Source organism: Furipterus horrens, unplaced genomic scaffold (assembly GCF_987537825.1).
Source record: "Furipterus horrens unplaced genomic scaffold, mFurHor1.1.pri manual_scaffold_13, whole genome shotgun sequence".
NCBI lineage: Eukaryota > Metazoa > Chordata > Mammalia > Chiroptera > Furipteridae > Furipterus > Furipterus horrens.
This window is the reverse complement of record NW_028327183.1, coordinates 31,633,482-31,652,063: the sequence shown is the minus strand read 5'-3', so window position 1 is coordinate 31,652,063 and position 18,582 is coordinate 31,633,482. Positions and strand designations below refer to the sequence as shown.

General features: G+C 41.3%; 1 protein-coding gene across 1 annotated transcript in view; it reads right to left on the bottom strand.

Annotated features, from left to right (window-relative positions):
* The window catches only part of BANP (BTG3 associated nuclear protein), a 130,128-nt gene that overhangs the window by 102,325 nt on the left and 9,221 nt on the right, over positions 1–18,582 (bottom strand). Inside the window, exon 2 of the mRNA XM_090259613.1 lies at positions 242–380. Coding sequence (XP_090115739.1) covers positions 242–311 — 70 coding nt within the window. The 5' untranslated portion in view covers positions 312–380. The remainder of the gene's footprint in view (positions 1–241; positions 381–18,582) is intronic.

The following is an 18,582-nucleotide window of genomic DNA, read 5'->3' as shown; positions in this document are numbered from 1 at the left end:
CCCCTATGGGTGGGAGTAGGAAGAGGGAACCAAAGACTGTACGCGCTTGTGCCCATTTCCAAAGAGGGAAAAGTGGACAAGGTGCTGAAGGGCTGTCAGTCTGGGAGTGGATCTTTCATACACAGCATGTATCACTCTTTCTCTTGCTTTCTTTAAAAGATTAAAGAAAATTTCTGGAAGAGCTTTTGGATGTTAAAAGAACAGAGAGAATAAAGTCCATTTACTCTCCCACACTCTGTACCTGGGTGATGGGGACTTAGGTCTTCTACTGCAATCTGCACCACATCCGCCAAATCCTGTTCTGACATCATCCAGAACCAGAGGAGAAGGGCCAGTCAACGAGAAAGAAGAGAACTCACGCCGGACTAGGATTCTGTCACCTAAAAAACAAACACAACAGCAGGAGAGGAAGATTAACAATCGCGACCTATGAAATGAAAACTGCTAACCATGTATACTCAGAAGGACATCAGGTATTTCTTAACATAGGGCTCTTCTTGCCCCAAACCACCAATAGGTTAGTGTTCTTTGAGAATTGAGAAGCAGCCCCCAAATTGTTCATTTTCTCTGTCCTTAACCACTAGGCTAGCCCCTACCTAAGAGCCTCTCACTTTATCAATTCATTCCTCACACCACCTCCAGAGTAACCTTCCTAAAATGGCTTGAACATGTCATCCCCAAGCCAGAAGTCTCCAGTGGTCCCCTATTGCCCACAGAACACGTCCTCTCCTCTACCTGCTCCCCATGGGGTCTCGGCTCCTGCTGCACACACCACACCCTAGAAAACCATCGCATCACTGTCTCCACCAGTAACACACCTCTCACTCCCAAACGGCTCCTTCGGCCAAGGCTAGCCCCATGCTTCTGAGCGCCGCTGTTTTGCTTCCCCTGGGCTTCCAGCACGAACCTGAACCGCAGCCCCACTGCTGTGCCCTGGAGCAGCACCGCCATCCCATCCGCGCTGCACCTTCCGGGGCTGGGCCACCTCTGGTGTGCGCTGTCATCCCTGAGCCTAGCACTGTGTCTGGAACAGTCAGTTAACTTTCTTCCTGCTCCTGAAACACTGATTAGGCCTAGAGAGACCTTATTTTCCAAAACAAAAATGAGACCATGTCATTCCCAATATGATCTATCAACCAGGGATCTAAATTTAGTACTTGAAAACAGAATGTCCTGAGGACGTCAGGAATCAATGTCACCGTAATATTCTTTATCATGTTATACTTTATATTATTTATTTATAAATAAATATTTATAAAAGAAATTATTTTCCCATCTAAACAACGTGCTCCCTGAGGGCAGAAAACAAGAGCTCAACTCTACAGCAAAGCTCCTTTTATGAGTAAGTACTACGGTCCCTCTGTCACAACTCCTGTGGGGCAGGGGGGCTGACTTAATATTTTCAGATCATCTAGCTCCAAGTCAGAATCTCCTGAGAGCTCCTTTTAATGGTAAATTCCAACAGGCATTAAATTAAATTCACAAGTTTCACACATGTTCTTAAACCCTGTAAATAATGTGGTTCCTTTTCTCTTTTGTCCAAATTTAAATTCCACAGCTTAGATATTAGCAGCTCCAGAATTTCCCAGAAAAAACAATTTGTAGGAGGAACTAATCTCTTCTTTTAAATCTTCCCTTATAGAGTAAATGCAACTTTTTTACATAAACATATGATCAAAGGTACAATCATTAAAATGGCAAAGGTGTTTTTATTCCCAGTTTACACACTTCACACAAGACTGACTGAGAAAACATCAACTGTCGGTAACAAAGAAGAGACTGATAACAATCTGGATGGGAAACAAAGGACCTCAGAACAACTTTGACTGACTTCTTTAACAGTCCAACCATGGAAAAACGTCAGTAACAAAGATTTTTAATTTCCCCAAGTCCTCCCATAAAAACACATGGAGCAACTAGGATAGCAAAACCAAGATTCAGGTCACTGTCTGTAACAGAACTGAATGTGATAAGGTGTTCCTAACAAACCCCAAAATACAAGTAAGCAGTGACACATCACTGACAGCTACAAGATCATCCCGATAGAAGCACGTCTGAAGCAGGAAGCAGAGAGAAGCAGTGTGTCAACCTGAGAACAGCCCCTGAAAGCAGAAAGTGAGCACAGTCCCACAGCAGACAAATGCAAGAGGTCTGCAGTCAAGTCTGGAAGGCCTAGAACATTCTGGATCCCATGAACTCTCAAAATTAATAATTCAAAGCTCCCTTTAGGCCAAACACACTAAAAAGACGTGACTGGGAACAGAATACAAAATATACAGAACAGGGAAAACAGTGACAGAGGAAATGGAAGTCTAATTAAAGGTGGAAGAGAAAAACAAAGCCAAGAGAGTTCTGAAAATGAGCTGCTATATTTTTTAAAACTTTCTTAAAAACACAGAAAATAGAGCTCTAGAACACTGAAATTAGAAAAATTATTCTAAATCAAACCTCCCTTCTAAATATTCAGGAACATTAATTCTACATATAAATGAACAACAGAAAATATTGAGGTCTAATTCATGCAAAGACAATATACTTTAAAAGAGAATAAAGAGTAAAATAACACAGACAGTGAAAGCATGCTAGAAAGACATGTCCCCAAAAGAAATGAAAATCCTATCAAATATTTCAAAACGAGTTAAAATGCATGAAGGAAACATTACATTATTAACCATAAACCATCATGAGAAACACTCCAAATGAAGTGATAGAACTCAGAAAAGATTAGAAACAAAGGAAAAATAATTTTGGAAATGAAAACTAGAAGGAATCCAAGAGCAAGTAAACACAATAAATGATGACTTCAGAAAAACAATGAAAAAAGGAGAAGAATTTTAAGAGTAAAAAAGAAATGAAAAGAGTTCAAGAAAAAGCAGCCTAGTGACAAAGAAGATCCAACATGTGTATGACACGGAGACTCCAAAGAAGAAAACCACAGCACCACCCACTCGGTGCGGTACACTGTCCTGGAATAGTATCAGGAAAGAGGCGAGCTAGTTCTCCTGTGCCTTTGGTGGGAGTCTAATCCTGCAGAGCAACAGGCAATACAGCTATCACAGTGCTACTTGGCCACAGCCCTGACCGTGCCTTTCCTCATTCAGGAATCCTTCCAGCACACAGATTCAAAGATGGATGGAAGGAAGGAAGGAAGGAAGGAGGGAAGGAGGGGAAAAAAGGAAAGAAAGAAACCAACAAACTAACTAACTAAGGCAATGCTTTTATAAGCAGCAAAAGAATGGATGCAACCTAAATGTGTACCAACAACAAAAATCTATGGCACCGCCAAAGAGTGGAATTCCAAACAACTGTAAAAGGAGGCAAATATCTCTAAGGACAACTCCCAAGATGCAATACTACATGAATATAAATAAGGCAAGATGGGCACAACATGCTTTTTTAAAGAAATATGCTAGATACACACAGAATATCCCTGGAACATAAAGCGTAAAAAAAAAATTACTTTTCACCTTTTTATACTTTTTTTTATTAAGTGCACTTATTACCTTTTCAAAATTAAAATACACTTTTAAGATAGTCAGACAACTAAATATTTAGGCATAAACTGTTGGGGGGAAATTCTCAATTCCAACCTCAGTTATATCCAGTAATATTCTCTGAACCTGGTGCCTGTGCTGAACACTGGGAATTTCTTCAACCTTCATCCTCAGCAACTGCTCCAGGAGAACCTGTCAGGATAAGGAAATAGGGTGTTGTGCTAAATCTGTATCTTTTGAAGATGACCTCTATGTACAGATTAACTGGTGGTCAGTTTGAAGATCAAAACTACTACTCATGCCATAAATTCAGTCTTATTTTTTCCAAACTAAAAAACAAAGCATTAAAGATCACTTAAAGGAATACAATGAACTTTATAATGAAGGCAGTAGTCCTCAGTTAGATAATAGCATTCAAGTGATCTTTGACTTGATAGATTTAAAACATTTTAGAGTCACAGACTGCTTTCCTTAGAAAAGAGCACACACAGACAAAATTCTGCCACGTTTCACAGGCTTCACAAATACCAGTGTAAGAGCCCTAGTTTATAGGGCCACGTGGCCACCAGAGGAAGGCTCCCCACCTTGCCTACTGCACACTGTGGCTACCTGACCGAGTGTGAGCTAATGGGACATGAGCTCAGCCATGGTGCATGGCATCTCCAGGACACCTCATCAAAGGAAAGCTGGCACATAGCCACTGCCCTCCTCCTTGTCCTCTTGCTGCTGGACTCCAGGGATGAGGATGGGACAGGAGCTAGAATGACAGAGCAAAGAACAAGAAAGAAGTAGCCTGGGGTCCTCATACCTATGGAGCTGCTACATGTCCTGGACTACCTGCCCTAGAGTTCCTCTTAAGAAAATAACCAACCACCTGCTTTAAAATAACATAATTTATAGTCTGTCACATGCAGGCTTTGTCACTTAGATTAAGTGAAGCCCATTCATGATAGCCCTGGATCTACAGCTTCCAGATTAAATACCTGTCTCTCATAAAGGTCTAGTGAAAAGTTTTCAAGGGCCCCGTTCAAGCCTTCTCCTGGTTTCTGAAAGCTCTGCAAGTGGCTTAATACTCCAAACTCACCACAAAATCCTGAATCCTAACCTCTTCCAAATGAGGACACCATACGTTATTCAAGTTGTTTACTCAAAATGATTTGGTGGCAGGATAAAGAGTCATTTAAAATTCTGCTAACAGTGAAGGTTTGAATAGAAAAAACTAGGGCAATAAGCCCAAGAAAACTGGAAAAGAGCAATACATGCGGTTGCCATGTTGGCAAATTAAATTTGCCATTTCTCAGAAGTCCTGGAGACAGTCCAGTCTTAATATAATAAAATAACTGGGCTGAGATTAATGTTCAATAATGTCTTTAATGGCAATGACTAGTTAGAACTCTGCCCTAAAACAACGTAGTCTGGAATCTGTCACATGCAGCCACCCTGAAGCCCATTCATGATCTCCCTGGATCCACAGCTTCCATATTAAATACATGTCTCTCATGAAGGTCTAGTGGAAAGTTTTCAAGGGCTTCGAGCTTTTTCCTGGTTTCTAAAAGTTCTGCAAGTAGCCTACGAAAATACTCCAAACTCACTATAAAATCCTGAGTCCTCACCTCTTGAGTAGCTGAGAGCATCTTCTAGGGTCCGATTGCAAAAGGAGCCTACTAACCAAATCAGCAACCTCAGTGCTTGATCTTAGGGGGTTAGTAAATGAAGGCACACCCTACTGTAAAACACTGCAGATGTTAATGTGAGTGAGCCTGGTTTAATTCCATGAACCACAATGGAAAGGTCTCCAGAATATAACGCTAACAGAAAAGAATATAAAAGGAAAATTGCAAGGCAGTATGTATATGATCCCTATTCTGTTTTCTAAAAGTTGCATGTATATGCAGTCACATGTCCACGTGTGCCTACACGCACGCCAGATGGTCTGAAATGATACTGAATTTAAGGTTACCCATGAGGGAAGGATTATAGACAACATGAGGTAAATTTCATTCTTGATCCTTCTGGATTGTTGAGTTTTCTACAAGCCCATATACTTCTATATCACCTGCAAAATTGTTCTTCTAACATAGTAACACACAGCCATGATCACTTGTGCAGGTGTGCCCGAGGCTGCGGGCACAAATAGCCCTTCCCTGCTCTGTGAAGACTTCCACTCCCCTGGACCACTGTGGCACTTTCTCCTCTTCCAAATCCCAGGTCCTCCTTCCCTCAGTGAGCTGGTGACCTTGCTTCCTCTTCCCCATCAGTTCCCTTGAACTTGGCCTCCCCACCTGTGGCTGCTATGGGCACCACCTGGCCTTGCTCCCGTCCACAGCTACAGGCCCCCACACTTCAGCAGTTCTCAGTCCCTCACAGTCAGCCTCCCAGGTTATTCCCAATACACGCTGCACTGCTGCTGCCCCCACCTGCCCTCCCTCTCCACTCCCCTGCTCCCCTTCAGAGCAGAATCCCCCAGTGTTGCCTGTACATGCTGTCTCTACTTCCTCCCCTCTCATTCTCTCTAGAGCCAGCCTGATCAGACTCCGGCTTTTCCACCCACCAAACTGCCCCCACGCAGGCTGCCCTGCCCACCGCAACACCTGCCCAGGGCTTACTCCCACCTCCTCCATAGCCGGCCTCCCTCCCTACCTACCTTCCTGGCCTGGCCCCACTCTCCCGGCCTTGTCTTACAGAGGTTGTTGGAAGGTTTGCATCATCTTCCTGACACACAGGGCCCAGGGCCTGGTGCTGGACCACTCTTCAATCACCCTGAAATACCGTTTATGTGCTGATGGTGCGGATTCACCCTTCAACTCAGACTCACAAGTGAACTCCAGATCCACGAAGCAAACAGCCTGCTGGACAGCTCCCCTGGGTGTCTAGTCCCAACTGTAACATGCCAAATTGAACTCGATACCCACCCCACAACTAACCTGCTCCTCCCAGACTTTCCATCTCAATTTATGGTACCACCCAGTTGCTTAGAAAAAAAACCTTCAGTCCTTAGTTTTTCTCTCATGTCCTATCTGCAGGCAAATTCTCTCATGATACGCATTCTGCACACATCTGAAGTCATACGCTGGCCTTTGCAGGGGCCTCTCTGCTCTGCCTTTACCCTGTAATTATTCCCAATCCCTGGTTAAAAAGCTCCCCAGATCATGTCAGAACTCATGTCACTCTGTCCCTCATCTGTTCAGAGCCCACCAGAGGTGTCCTGCTTACTCAGGACGGCCTTCCTGGCGCTTGGGAGCCGGCTGTGCACCAACAGGCACCTCTCACAGGGCCCCTCAGTTCTCCTTGCTGCTCCTCGCTTGTCCCATCCCAGGAGACCTCCCCAGCCCAGCAAGGACACACCGGCTCAGGGCCCTTACATTCTTGGCACCCACCTGCCCCTCTGCCACCTACTGCCTCTTCCGCGACGTGGAATTAATCCATTTAATTACACCCACCACCAGCACCCACCTCCCTGCTCCCCTCTCCTGCTTTATGGAAAAGCACTTACCACCTAACTTACTACATGTGCTAAACGTTCATTTGTCTAAATCTGCTTCCTCTACTAGATCAGCTCCATCAGGGCAGGAATTTTAATTTTGTTTACTGCCTAGCCTAGGGTTGGCACATGCTGGCCCTCAATGAATTCAACACATGTGATGAATCTGGAGGCAGAACCCACTGTAGAGTTACACAGCAATGCAGAACTACACAAGTCAGCATTTCTACATAAAAACCATGGACTAGAGTCTTCAAAGTTCCCTGTGTCTATGTTCTGGTTTCATTAGAAATACACCACAACTAAATCACGAACCAATTTAGTTTATGACTGTAAACTTCATGTGAATGACACTTCCAGTTGTTAACAGTGAAAATACAAACTCATCAGCTGTCAGCAACAGACATTGTTGTTCATCAGCTAAAAGACAGAACTGCAAACTCACTTTTAATTTTTAAATAAACTTTAAACTTGGACACCCATATTATAAAACCACAAAGCCATTAAGACAGGAATAAAAGAAAGGCTCCAGTCATTGAGCAATCAACTTAGCTTCAGTGGTAGAAGTTAAAAAAGAAAACACTGTAGACTATCAGCTCTCATTACATGAAAATGGCAGCAAGAAAAACTAAACAAACAAAGTTGCCTTGTATAGACACTGGGATATTCTCAGTCACTGTGGGAATGGCATCGTATGGGTCATCTCATTATATGTCACCACAATATATGGGATGTTTCTACCCAGCAGTTTTTTAGAGCAGTCTTTGTAGAGCTAGTTCTTATACCAACCCTTGAGTGAAGCCCCACTGCTGAATCTGATTTGGACCAGATGATTTCTACAAGAGGCAGAACAATGCAGCCAGGTGTATAACCTCCCAGGGCAGTGACGTGCTCTATTAGAATTATTTGCCAGCCATCAGCTACATACAGAACGACTAAAGAGACGCAGTCCACAGATCATGGTTAAAAGACTTGGCATATCCTTTATATATCTTTTATTATTGATTTTAAAGAGAGAGAAAGGGAGATAAGAGAAAAATATATATATCAATTTGTTGTTCCACCTTTTTACGCATTCACTGGTTGCTCCTTGTATGCACCCTAACTGGGGACGGAACCCACAATCTTAGTGTATCAGGATGATGCTCTGACCAGCTGAGCTATCTGGCCAGAGCCTAACTACACTTTATAGGTGACAAAAATATTACTCTGAGGGTTAGAAGTATCCACAAACATGTACAAGAGGGAGGTGATCCTAAATACAAGTCTTAGAGAGCAATTAGGCAGAAAAGATGCTTGCGACAGGACAGGAGTGATGGGGAAAGACCACTGTCACAAGGTCCTACACCAGGATTCACCTCCCTGGATCCTTAAAATTAATGAGGCCCCAGAACCTTGTGCTTGTATGGGTATATGGTATTGTAGACTTGACATTCCATTCCCCACCCCACCCACCCCAAATGTCAAGTCCACAATGCCATAAAAATCCAAACAGTAATTTCCATTTCCATTTAAGGAAGTGGCTAATTAGTACCTAGTTAAAAAGCTAAATCCACACAAACAAGGAAACCTCCAAGAAACTAAAAATCATCCCATTTAGTCAAATCCTTGTAAATATAAGTGTAGTAATAAAACAATTAATTAAAAACTAGTATGAAGCAAAGAAACCAATTTTTATTAAACTGAGATATGGATGGGAAGGGGGAATATGCAAAGAATGAAATGGGGAAGAAAGAGAAATATGACTAAATGTTCAGGTACTAGATAAACTAGGAAATTAAGATAAAGCAAGAAACACTTCTTATGGTTTTCACTTAGTAAAATTCAGGCCATACTGTTTCTTCTTTAAGATGCCCCCCCCACACACACACAAAAAAAAACATCAGGAAAAGAAAGTCAAATTAGCCTCAGAGGGCTGGTCCTTCCTCCTTAACAATTAATATATTTGATTAAATTTGCCACTTTTATTCATGCTTTCCAAAATATATAAACCTCCCCAAATATAAACCACAAATGCAGGAAAGAGAAGAAGCTGGATTTAAGCTGATTCCACAGCACCCACTGTCCTAATCCACAGACTCACTGGTCCGAGGACCCCCTTTATCTTCTTAAAATTAGTGAGGCCCCAAAATCCTGTGCTAGAATAGGTATATCTATCAAGTTATCAACAGAAAATATTTGAATATTTCTTTATTCAACCAACACATTATATATTAACATACAAAACTTTTTTTTTATGAAAAATAACTATAGTTTCCAAAACAACAAAAGCAGAAAAATCTTAAGAAGAGGGACATAGTTTGGCATTTTTACAAACCTCTTTAATGTCAGACTTAATGAGAAACAACTGGATTCTCATATCTGCGTCGGCTTTCAATCTGTTGCACTAGATTGTTCTGGTTGATGCATATAAAGAAATCCCAGCCTCACAAAGAGGTGCTGCTGGGAAAGGGAAGAGTATATATTTTAATAGCCTTCAGGTAATTGTAGATATTCTTTAATACAATACCAAACTCAACATGTTTTATTCTTCCCCAAATGCTTGTTGCAATGTGGAACTTTAAAACCATATTGGTGAACTCTGTACTTCGTTACTTTAAAATCCATTGGTCTGTCTTGCCCGTTAAATGGACCTTAATGCAGGTGTGATTTCAAAACATGATGCATTTATCATCTGGAAAATATTGATTCATGAGTTACGCAGATCTTCCAAATGTTATTTGTTATACATTATCAAAAACATCACATCCATTAATATGAGCACTGATCTCATCAGAAAGTCTTTAAGTATTAGGATGCTATCAAGTTCACAGCAGCTGATACAAACTTTCTGAAAGTTCAATTTCACTTAAAAGCTCAAATTTTATCACTGGCAATAATGTTAGTGCTTTCCTTAAAGTGGCAAGCTAATTTTGTTCATTTAGAAAATATTGATAGTTTGTCAATTAATCTTTTCTGGTGGTCCATGAAAGAAAGTGGCTAGTTCAGCTAGCAACTCAAATAATTGCAGAAGGACTTGTCCTCGAGGGAAGCCTCTAACTCCAAAACAGAGGACAAGTGCTTTCTACATACATCCTACCTTGTCACAAAGAATATTTAAAAGAGGTGTACTCAGGTTGAGATTTAATAAAATGAACGATGCTCCCTGCTTCATCAAGGACATTCTTACGTGAAAAAGATTTTTTGTAATTGCATGGCAGTAAATAATACAATGGTACAACTGCAGCTTGAGGCCTCCGCCTCAATTATGCTAAGGCAGCAGCAGTTTTACCACCATTGACTCTGCACCATTAATGCAAATGTCAACAAACATGCAAAAAAAGGCAGTGACCCCTTATGATCACTATGAAAACTGCTTGGACCTCATAGACTCCCCAGGAAGGTCTCAAGGACACCCCTGAGGTTCTGTGGACCACACTTTGACAACCACTGCTTTCAGGTACATCTCTAGAAAGAAACCATAAAAACCACATATGCATTAATGTGAATTCCAGATACATTCTACTATAAAATATAAACCATAAATGCATTTAAAAGCAACTTTTACTTGGTTTACCAACTGTTGAAGATAAATGTAAATATACTGTGGAAGCCTGCATATATCTTGCAACAGAAATTTTGGTTTTGACATATATAACACCCATATTTTAATTCTTCCCTTATAGTCACTAAATTACTTACAAGTATTTATTTTGATCAAATAAAATACTACCTCTGCCAAAGATGAAGTCTAATAATGTACAATTGACTGTAGTCTATAACACCTTAACCTTATTTCTTAGTTCCAAGAGAAACTTTAATGAATCTCTGAATTCTTTTACACAATTAATATTAAGTGATGTTATTGCATTTATTATACATTATTCAAAAAGTGTCATTGGGCACATACTGTACATACATATACCTAAGCAGATGCCTCAAGGGAGGAGAGTGTAACCCTGCCCTTAAGATGTGTGCTAACGTAGTAAGTCAAATAAGTGACACTTAGGATCTACTGTCTGGCCAAGGCTAAAAACAGCGCTAGGGGAACACAGACTGAGACAGCACCCCTAGCCCTGGAATATCAAGGAAGGCTGCTGAGAACTTGGGGAGATCAGAGGGAGTCAGGAGGGCACAGGGCAGGAATGGAGGGGTCAGAGGTGCAGGTCTACTGGCCAAGACTCATGAAAAGTCCACAGCACAAAACAAACTAGCAGAGCTCTTCTCTTGATTAACCGAGACTAAGGAGACCTGCCAGATGCAGGGAGGTCCTAGGGACGGGGTGGGGTTCAGTCACAAAAGGATTTCAGGGGAAATTTAAATATGGATGGTATCTTAAGTGACATTAAATTGTTGTTCATTTTTTTTAGGTGTAGTTATGAAAAAGAATGTCCTTGCTTTCAGACATGAGTGGTCAAGCATTTAGGGGTGAAATAAGGTGATCTCTGCAACTTACTTTCAAATTCAGGGAAAGAAGCCACACAAAGCAATGTGCCAAACATGAACGCTTTGTGAATCTAGATGAAGGATATACACCTGTATATTTGTTGCACTCTTCTAGCAACTTTTCTCTAGATTAAAGTTAGGAGAAGCTGGTACAAAATCACCTATTTAGTAAAGCATGCTCATGCTAGGTCAAAAGCCCCATGTTGGCAAACACTGTCCCACATTATAGTAATGCATGTTGTTAACGGGGAGAAACTGGGTGTGGGACACACAAGAACAACCTGTACTATCTCTATTATCTGTAAATCTCAAATTATTACAAAAGAAAAGGTTTTAAAATAAGTAAATTAAAAAATAATAATAATAATAATAATAAAACTCTCCAATCTACTTTGCCTGCCACCAGCTCCCATCATCATCTCTCTCCTGTGCCAAACTGCAACAGCATGTTCTGGAGCCCGATCCTGTCCACAAACATTGTCTCTTCCCACTCCCCTCTGAATCCCAAACTAAAAATCTGGTTTCCAAACTCACTATCAGTCTGGAGCTTTTCTCCAAGGGACCAGACAAGAGTCCCATCAACAATTCCTGGCTGCCTTATGGTATCAGTATATCTTTTCCTTCTTCACTCAGACCACCCATCCATGTCTTCCTCCCTCTCCTGCAGCCTTGCTCCAAGGTCCACCTGAGATTTCTGCCCTCCTCTGAAGGCTCTGTCCCTTGCAGAGCATGTTCATCCACCTGGCTCCATATCAGCTGGGCCACTCCAACTACAATGCAGTGACTAACCAATAAGGCCCCTTTGGGGCTTCCAGGAAACAGAGCAACACAATGAAGGGAACTATCTGATTATAGGATCCTCCAAATCCCCTGTCTGCCACCTTGAACTCTCACCAATACTTTCCCTAGTCCAGTATTTCAAACCACTCTATGCCCCTTCGACAACACACAATAAAATCCACTCTAACATTTCCAAAGTTGAAGTATTCTCATGTCCCTATCAGCTCTTTTTCCACAAAAATATTGCTCAAGGAGATACCACTATATCCCAACTCCTCCAAGAAAGAACCCTGCAGACTCTTCTGGGTTATTTATTTATTTATTTGTTTGTTTTTGAGAAAGCAATTGAATTTTTATTTCTTTCATTTTTTTTTTATTGTTGTCCTATTACAGTTGCCCCATTTTTCCCCATTGCTCTCCCCTTCCCCAAGCACCTCACCCCTCTCCCACAGTCAGTCCCCACCCTGCTGTCCAAGTCCATGGGCCATCCACACTAGTTCCTTGACTAGACCCTTCCCTTTATTTCCCCACTTCTCCCTCTCCCGCCTCCCCTCTGGTCACTGTCAGTTTGTTTCGTTTCCATGTCTCCAGTTCAATTTTGCTTATTTCTTTGTGTTGTTCATTAGTTTCCTGTATTAGGTGATATCATATGGTATTTGTCTTTCGTTGCCTGGCTTATTTTGCTAAGCTTAATTCTCTCGAGTTCCATTCACATTGTCACAAACGGTAGGAGTTCCTTCTCTGCTGCATAGTATCCCATTGTGTGAATGTACCACAGATTTTGATCCACTCATCTACAGACGGGCACTTAGGTTGTTCCCAGCACTTGGCTATTGTAGGTAGCGCTGCTATGAACATAGGGGTGCATAGATTCTTCTGGTGTTTCAGGATTCTTTGGATATAATCCTAGCTGTGGAATCGCTGGGTCAAAGGCAGTTCCATTTTCAGTTTTTTGAGGAAATTCCATACTGTTTTGCACAGTGGTTGCACCAGTCTGCATTCCCACCAACAGTGAACTAGGGTTCCCTTTTCTCCGCATCCTCGCCAGCACTTATTGATTTGTTAATAATGGTCATTCTGACCAGTGTGAGGTGGTATCTCACTATGGTTTTTATTTGCATCTCTCTGATGGCTAGTGATGTTGAGCATCCTTTCATATGCCGATGGGCCCTATGTCCTTCTTGGAGAAGTGTCTATTCAGGTCCTTTTGCCCATTTTTTAATTGGATTGTCTGTCTTCCTGGTGTTGAGTCATATAACTTCGTATATATTTTGGAGATCAAACCCTTGTCCAAAGTAACACTGGCAAAAACAGTTGGTTCCCTTTCCATCTTGATGTTTTCTTTAGCTGAGCAGAAACTTTTTTGTTTGATGTAGCTTCATTTGTTTATCCTTTATTTCCCATGCCTTAGGAGGTATATCAGCAAAAATATTGCTATGTAAGATATCTGAAATTTTCCTGCCTGTTTTCTCCTAGGACTTTTATGGTGTCACAGCTTACATTGAAGTCTTCTTATCCATCTTGAGCTTATTCTGGTATATGGTATAAATTGGTGGTCTAGTTTCATTTTTATTACGTGTCCCTGTACAGACTCTGTGTGTTTGTTTTTTAACTCTCTCTGCTCTGTTATCCTTAAATATCCAAGCATCACCAGCCGATATGGTTTCTCCATGCTTATTTATTCCAAACTGATTTCCTCTTCCTCTCTCCCACTGCACCTAGTCTGCTGAGTGCCTCATCATCTGTGAACTGGCCTCTTCTCTAGTCCCCCTGATATGCAGGTGTCATCTTTCTGGGACTCACTCTAAAGTTGAGTCCACTGATCTGGCAGGCTGAGTGAACCCTTTGTCCTTCCCAAACCCACACATGGCTGACGCAGGAAGCCAATGCCCCCTCATCCATCCTCTAAGTTCCAGAGTGAATTTTCCAAAGAGGGCTCATCCTCCCAGAGCCCAGCTCAGCAAGTTCCATTACCCTCCTCTACTGATGGCATCACATCTAAACTCCTCCATCCAGGTTTCAAGCCTTTCCCAGTCTGGATCCCCCCATCCACCTATATAAAATCTTATTCACTCATGCAACAAATGCATTCTAAGGCAATGGTGGGCAAATTATGACCCCACGGGCCAAATATGGCCCTCCACCTGTTTTTGTACAACCCAAGAGCCAAATCAAAAGAGCAGTATTTCAAGATGTCAAATTCTATGAAACTCAAATTTCACTGTCCACAAATAAAATTTTATTGGAAAGCAGCCACAGCCAGCTGTCTGCATGCTGTCTATGGCCACTTTGGGGCTGTAATGGCTCCTCTAGTGGCTGAAAGTCTCACTTTAAGTTAAAAACAATCGCTCTATGCCTTGGATCACCACTACTACAACACCATGATGGGCATGCAGGACCCATCCACAAACACTTGTTTAGCGAATAAAGTAATGACCTTCAGGTTCAAATGGTTCTACAAGTACAGATAATCCTGAAGATCATGCTTTGAGTCCCTGACAGTTCTTCAATCCTTCAGCTGCAAGGACAGCAAGAGTCTTGGTTCTAATCACCTCCTCATTAAAAAAAAAAAAAAAAAATCAAAAGAAAACATTAAATACAGTATTTGGAGACCACAGTTGATGGTCTCTCCTACACTTTTCACTGCACTTGTACCTACATATTTTACAGTTAAAATGAAAAACATACAGAGATGTGAAAATGAATTAAGATGACATAGGTCAACTTTTGCACCCCTATAGAAGAAAGTTATGTTTCAGTAATACGTTATATTGATTTTGATGATTATATACCTAAATCCAACTATAGCTCACATTATACTCATACTTAATTAGAGGTGAAATTTTAAAGTCATTTTCCCACTGATATTTGTTCATATAAGAAATATTGGCCCTAAGATAATAAAAACTCATACTTGACATTGAAAATTATCTAAGATCATCTGATAGAATTTAAAATGTTCAAAATTTATCACTAATAAATAATACACCAAAATTACAACACTGTATAGTGGTCACAATTTACAACTGAAGAACAAGAAAAAAAGTCACTTCCCTGGAGAGAATAGGATGGTGTCTTAAACCTACTGACTATCAAGAATAGCTGCTGGGAATGGGCTGCAGGGTTCTCCACCCTCAGAGTACGGGTCTACGTGTGATACTGGTGGGTTCCTCACAGTATAAGCACAAGGTTATCATGGTTCCTGCACTTGTAACAACTGCATATTTTACAACCACAGCCAAGTTTTAATTAGCAACTTGTACTAATTTAAAACACCTCTAAGCTCCTGTCCAATTCTAAATTTCTAAAATTCTGTGATCTAAGTTTATCAGAAACAAAATTCAGACTATCTGCAAACTTCTACCAATTAAATCAGCAGCATTTGAGGCTGACAAGCATAAAAAGACACAGGACCTAGCAGGTAAAGTTGATGTTAGTAACAATTATAGGAGCTACCGTTTATTGAATCCTAAGCACTACATTAAACATTATCTCATTTAATCTTCACACCCTTTGATGTTGGTGTGTCCCCATTTTACAGAGATAGGCCCATCCCTAAATGCTCCCCTTATCTGAAACATACATCATGAATATTTATTAAGAGAACATGAGACCAGAGAGCAGTGAAAAAGTGGGGTGGGGTGGAGAGGAAGTAGAGAATGCTCCCACAGTAACTCATTTTGTGTCTGGTTAGCTAAGCCTACAAGTTAGCCATCACCACGTGGTCTCATTTCCCTTCCCTGGAGTTTCGGCCTGTGCATCCATCCATCTCTCAGCTCCCTCCATAAACTGAAATCTTCTTACCACCCATCTGCTCTTCCTGTTTATTTCCTCATACTGCAAAGTTTGGGGAGGGAGGTGGTCAGCAGTCCAGGGGTAAATGTCCTAATCGCCTTTGTCCAGCTCACAATTTTACAGAAACCAAGCATGTGCCAAAATGTTAAGGGGATTTATAATGCTAACTAGCAACATAAAAGCAAAAGATAATTAACTCGTAACTAAAAGACAATCAACTTGCACCTTGAGCAGTCATTAGAACAAGTAACAAAAAAAAGTAACAACAGCAGGTGGCAGAGGCAGAAACTATTCCAAAACCGATGTCAAGCAAGCACAAACCCTCAGAGGCAGAGTGAATAACCAAGGAGAACTAGTTAACATGATCTAAAACAGAAAATGGAGAGAAGTATAGGGAAGCTAGCTAAGGTCATGTGGCAGACACTGGCTGACTCACGCACACACGGCCCTGGCACACATCCGCAACAGTATCACCATGGGAGCCAAATATTCTTGGGAAAAAATATATACATCAAAGTTCATAAAGGAGTCCCCTCTTCTTCACTATAAAGGACATTTTGGGGATAATTAGTAAAATTTTAATTAGATCTATTGCTTAGATAATAGAGCTACATCACTGATCAATTCCTAATTTTGATAATTATACTGTGGTTATATAAGAGAACATCCTTGTTTTTAACAGAGATGCTTAGCCCTGGCCGGTGTGACTCAGTTTGTTGGAACATCGTCCTATACCCAAAAGGTTGCAAGTTCGATTCCCGGTCAGGGCACATACCCAGGCTGCAGGTTTGATCCCCAGTCCAGGCACAGATGCGACCCCTGCTCCAGGTACTGATCCCTGGTCCAAGCGTGTATGGGAGGCAACCAATTCTCTCTTGCATCGATGTTTCTCTTTCTCCCTTCCTCTCTAAAAGCAATTTTTTTAAAAAAGGCCCTCAGATGAGGATTAAAAAAAAAAAAACTTATTTAAAGGAGATATATTTTAGACTGTTCAGAAACACACACACACACACATAGCTGTACAGAGGAATGAGGATAAAGCAAATATAAAACATTAACATCTGCGAATCTAGAAGACTATGCCATAATTCTCTGTACTATTCTTGCAACTTACAACCTGGAAAAAAAAAAACCCATTCCTATAAAGATGCTGAGACTTTTTCTAAAAATAAAATTTTTTAAAAGGCAGATAAAAACATTTTCACTTGACAGTAACTTTGCCAATGCTAATTATACTTATGAGAGGCTGCCACTGACATTTTCTTTCCAAGTAGATTTTCTCAAAATAAACTAAGTTTCTGACCTACACCCTCAGTACCTTCATCAGATCACTGAGATGGTTCAGTGAATCCCTCCAGATTGCCGCAAGCTCTTCAAGTCAACAGTGAAGAGCATGGATGATGGAAGAGCCTTGGAGAGTAATCCCTTAAATGACAGCACTTTGAGCAGTGCCTGGCACCAGGTGAAGTGTGCCTTACCATCATCTTACTGTGACTGAACTCCTAACCATGATTTCTTTCTCCAACTTGTATTAGTACTTTTAGTCTAGAGCTTGGGGATTCAAATACAAAAGCCAGGGCCAAATCTGGCCAGCTGCCAGATTTTGTAGGCAAGTTTTATTGAAAAACAGCCATGTTCATGCAGGCTTCCACCATCCAAGGGCAGAGCTGAGCTGCTGTGACAGACACCCACCCCGCCCCTCAGAGCCAAAAATATTTATCTGGCCCTTCAAAAAAAAAGGTTGTTGACCTCTGCCCTAGTGTTTAATGATGCCGGCAGCATCTAGAGAATCTTGAAACTGCCTCTTGAAGCTGACGGATAAAGAAATTAGAGACTGTTATTGAAGAATAGTAATCTTGACCATCTGAGAGATGCCTCTGCTAATACAGGATTGTTCGATTACCTCCAGATCTGGATTGGCTCTTGCTGCTCCACCTCTGTTAGCCGTAAAGAGTGATTTCTGATTCAGGTTACAGTGGATTCAGAGACATCCCAATGAGGCACAGCAGGCTCACTGAGCTCTTGAATGATTCCAGAACCCATGAAGTTAGTCAAACTGGATTTTTTATTAACAGCTACATGTGGAGGGAACCCCAAGCAGTATGCATTTATTTTCGTCTTATTGTACACCCTTGAGCTTCCTTCCTCCTCCTTAACATATACGATTGCATTTTATACAAATTCAAATTATACAAACTTACAGAAATTTAAAATAACAATATTAACCCCTCCTTTCCCCAAAAATGTGAAATTAGCTGAATCCTGAAAATCTTAAAATGTTTAATTTCAAAACCAGAAGGCCAATTAATTGAAAATTGTGTTTGCCCCCAACAGCTGCAACTTTTAAATGGTTAACAGGACACCCAGCCTTCTTTGTCAGTCAGCCTAAACACAAGTGCGGTGTGGCATCTTCAGACAAGTGTTCTGGGCATAAAACGCAGCCTGACATACCCCTTTCCTCCCAAGGCCCATCCCTGGTTCCCACTGATGAGAGTTCCCAGGAGGAAGGCTTGGCAGCAGAAGGTCCCAACCTGGCCATCCACCTACCAAATGATTTGCAGGGATGCACTTCGTGGTGACAGGAGGAACTGTAGCCTGAGTCTTTCC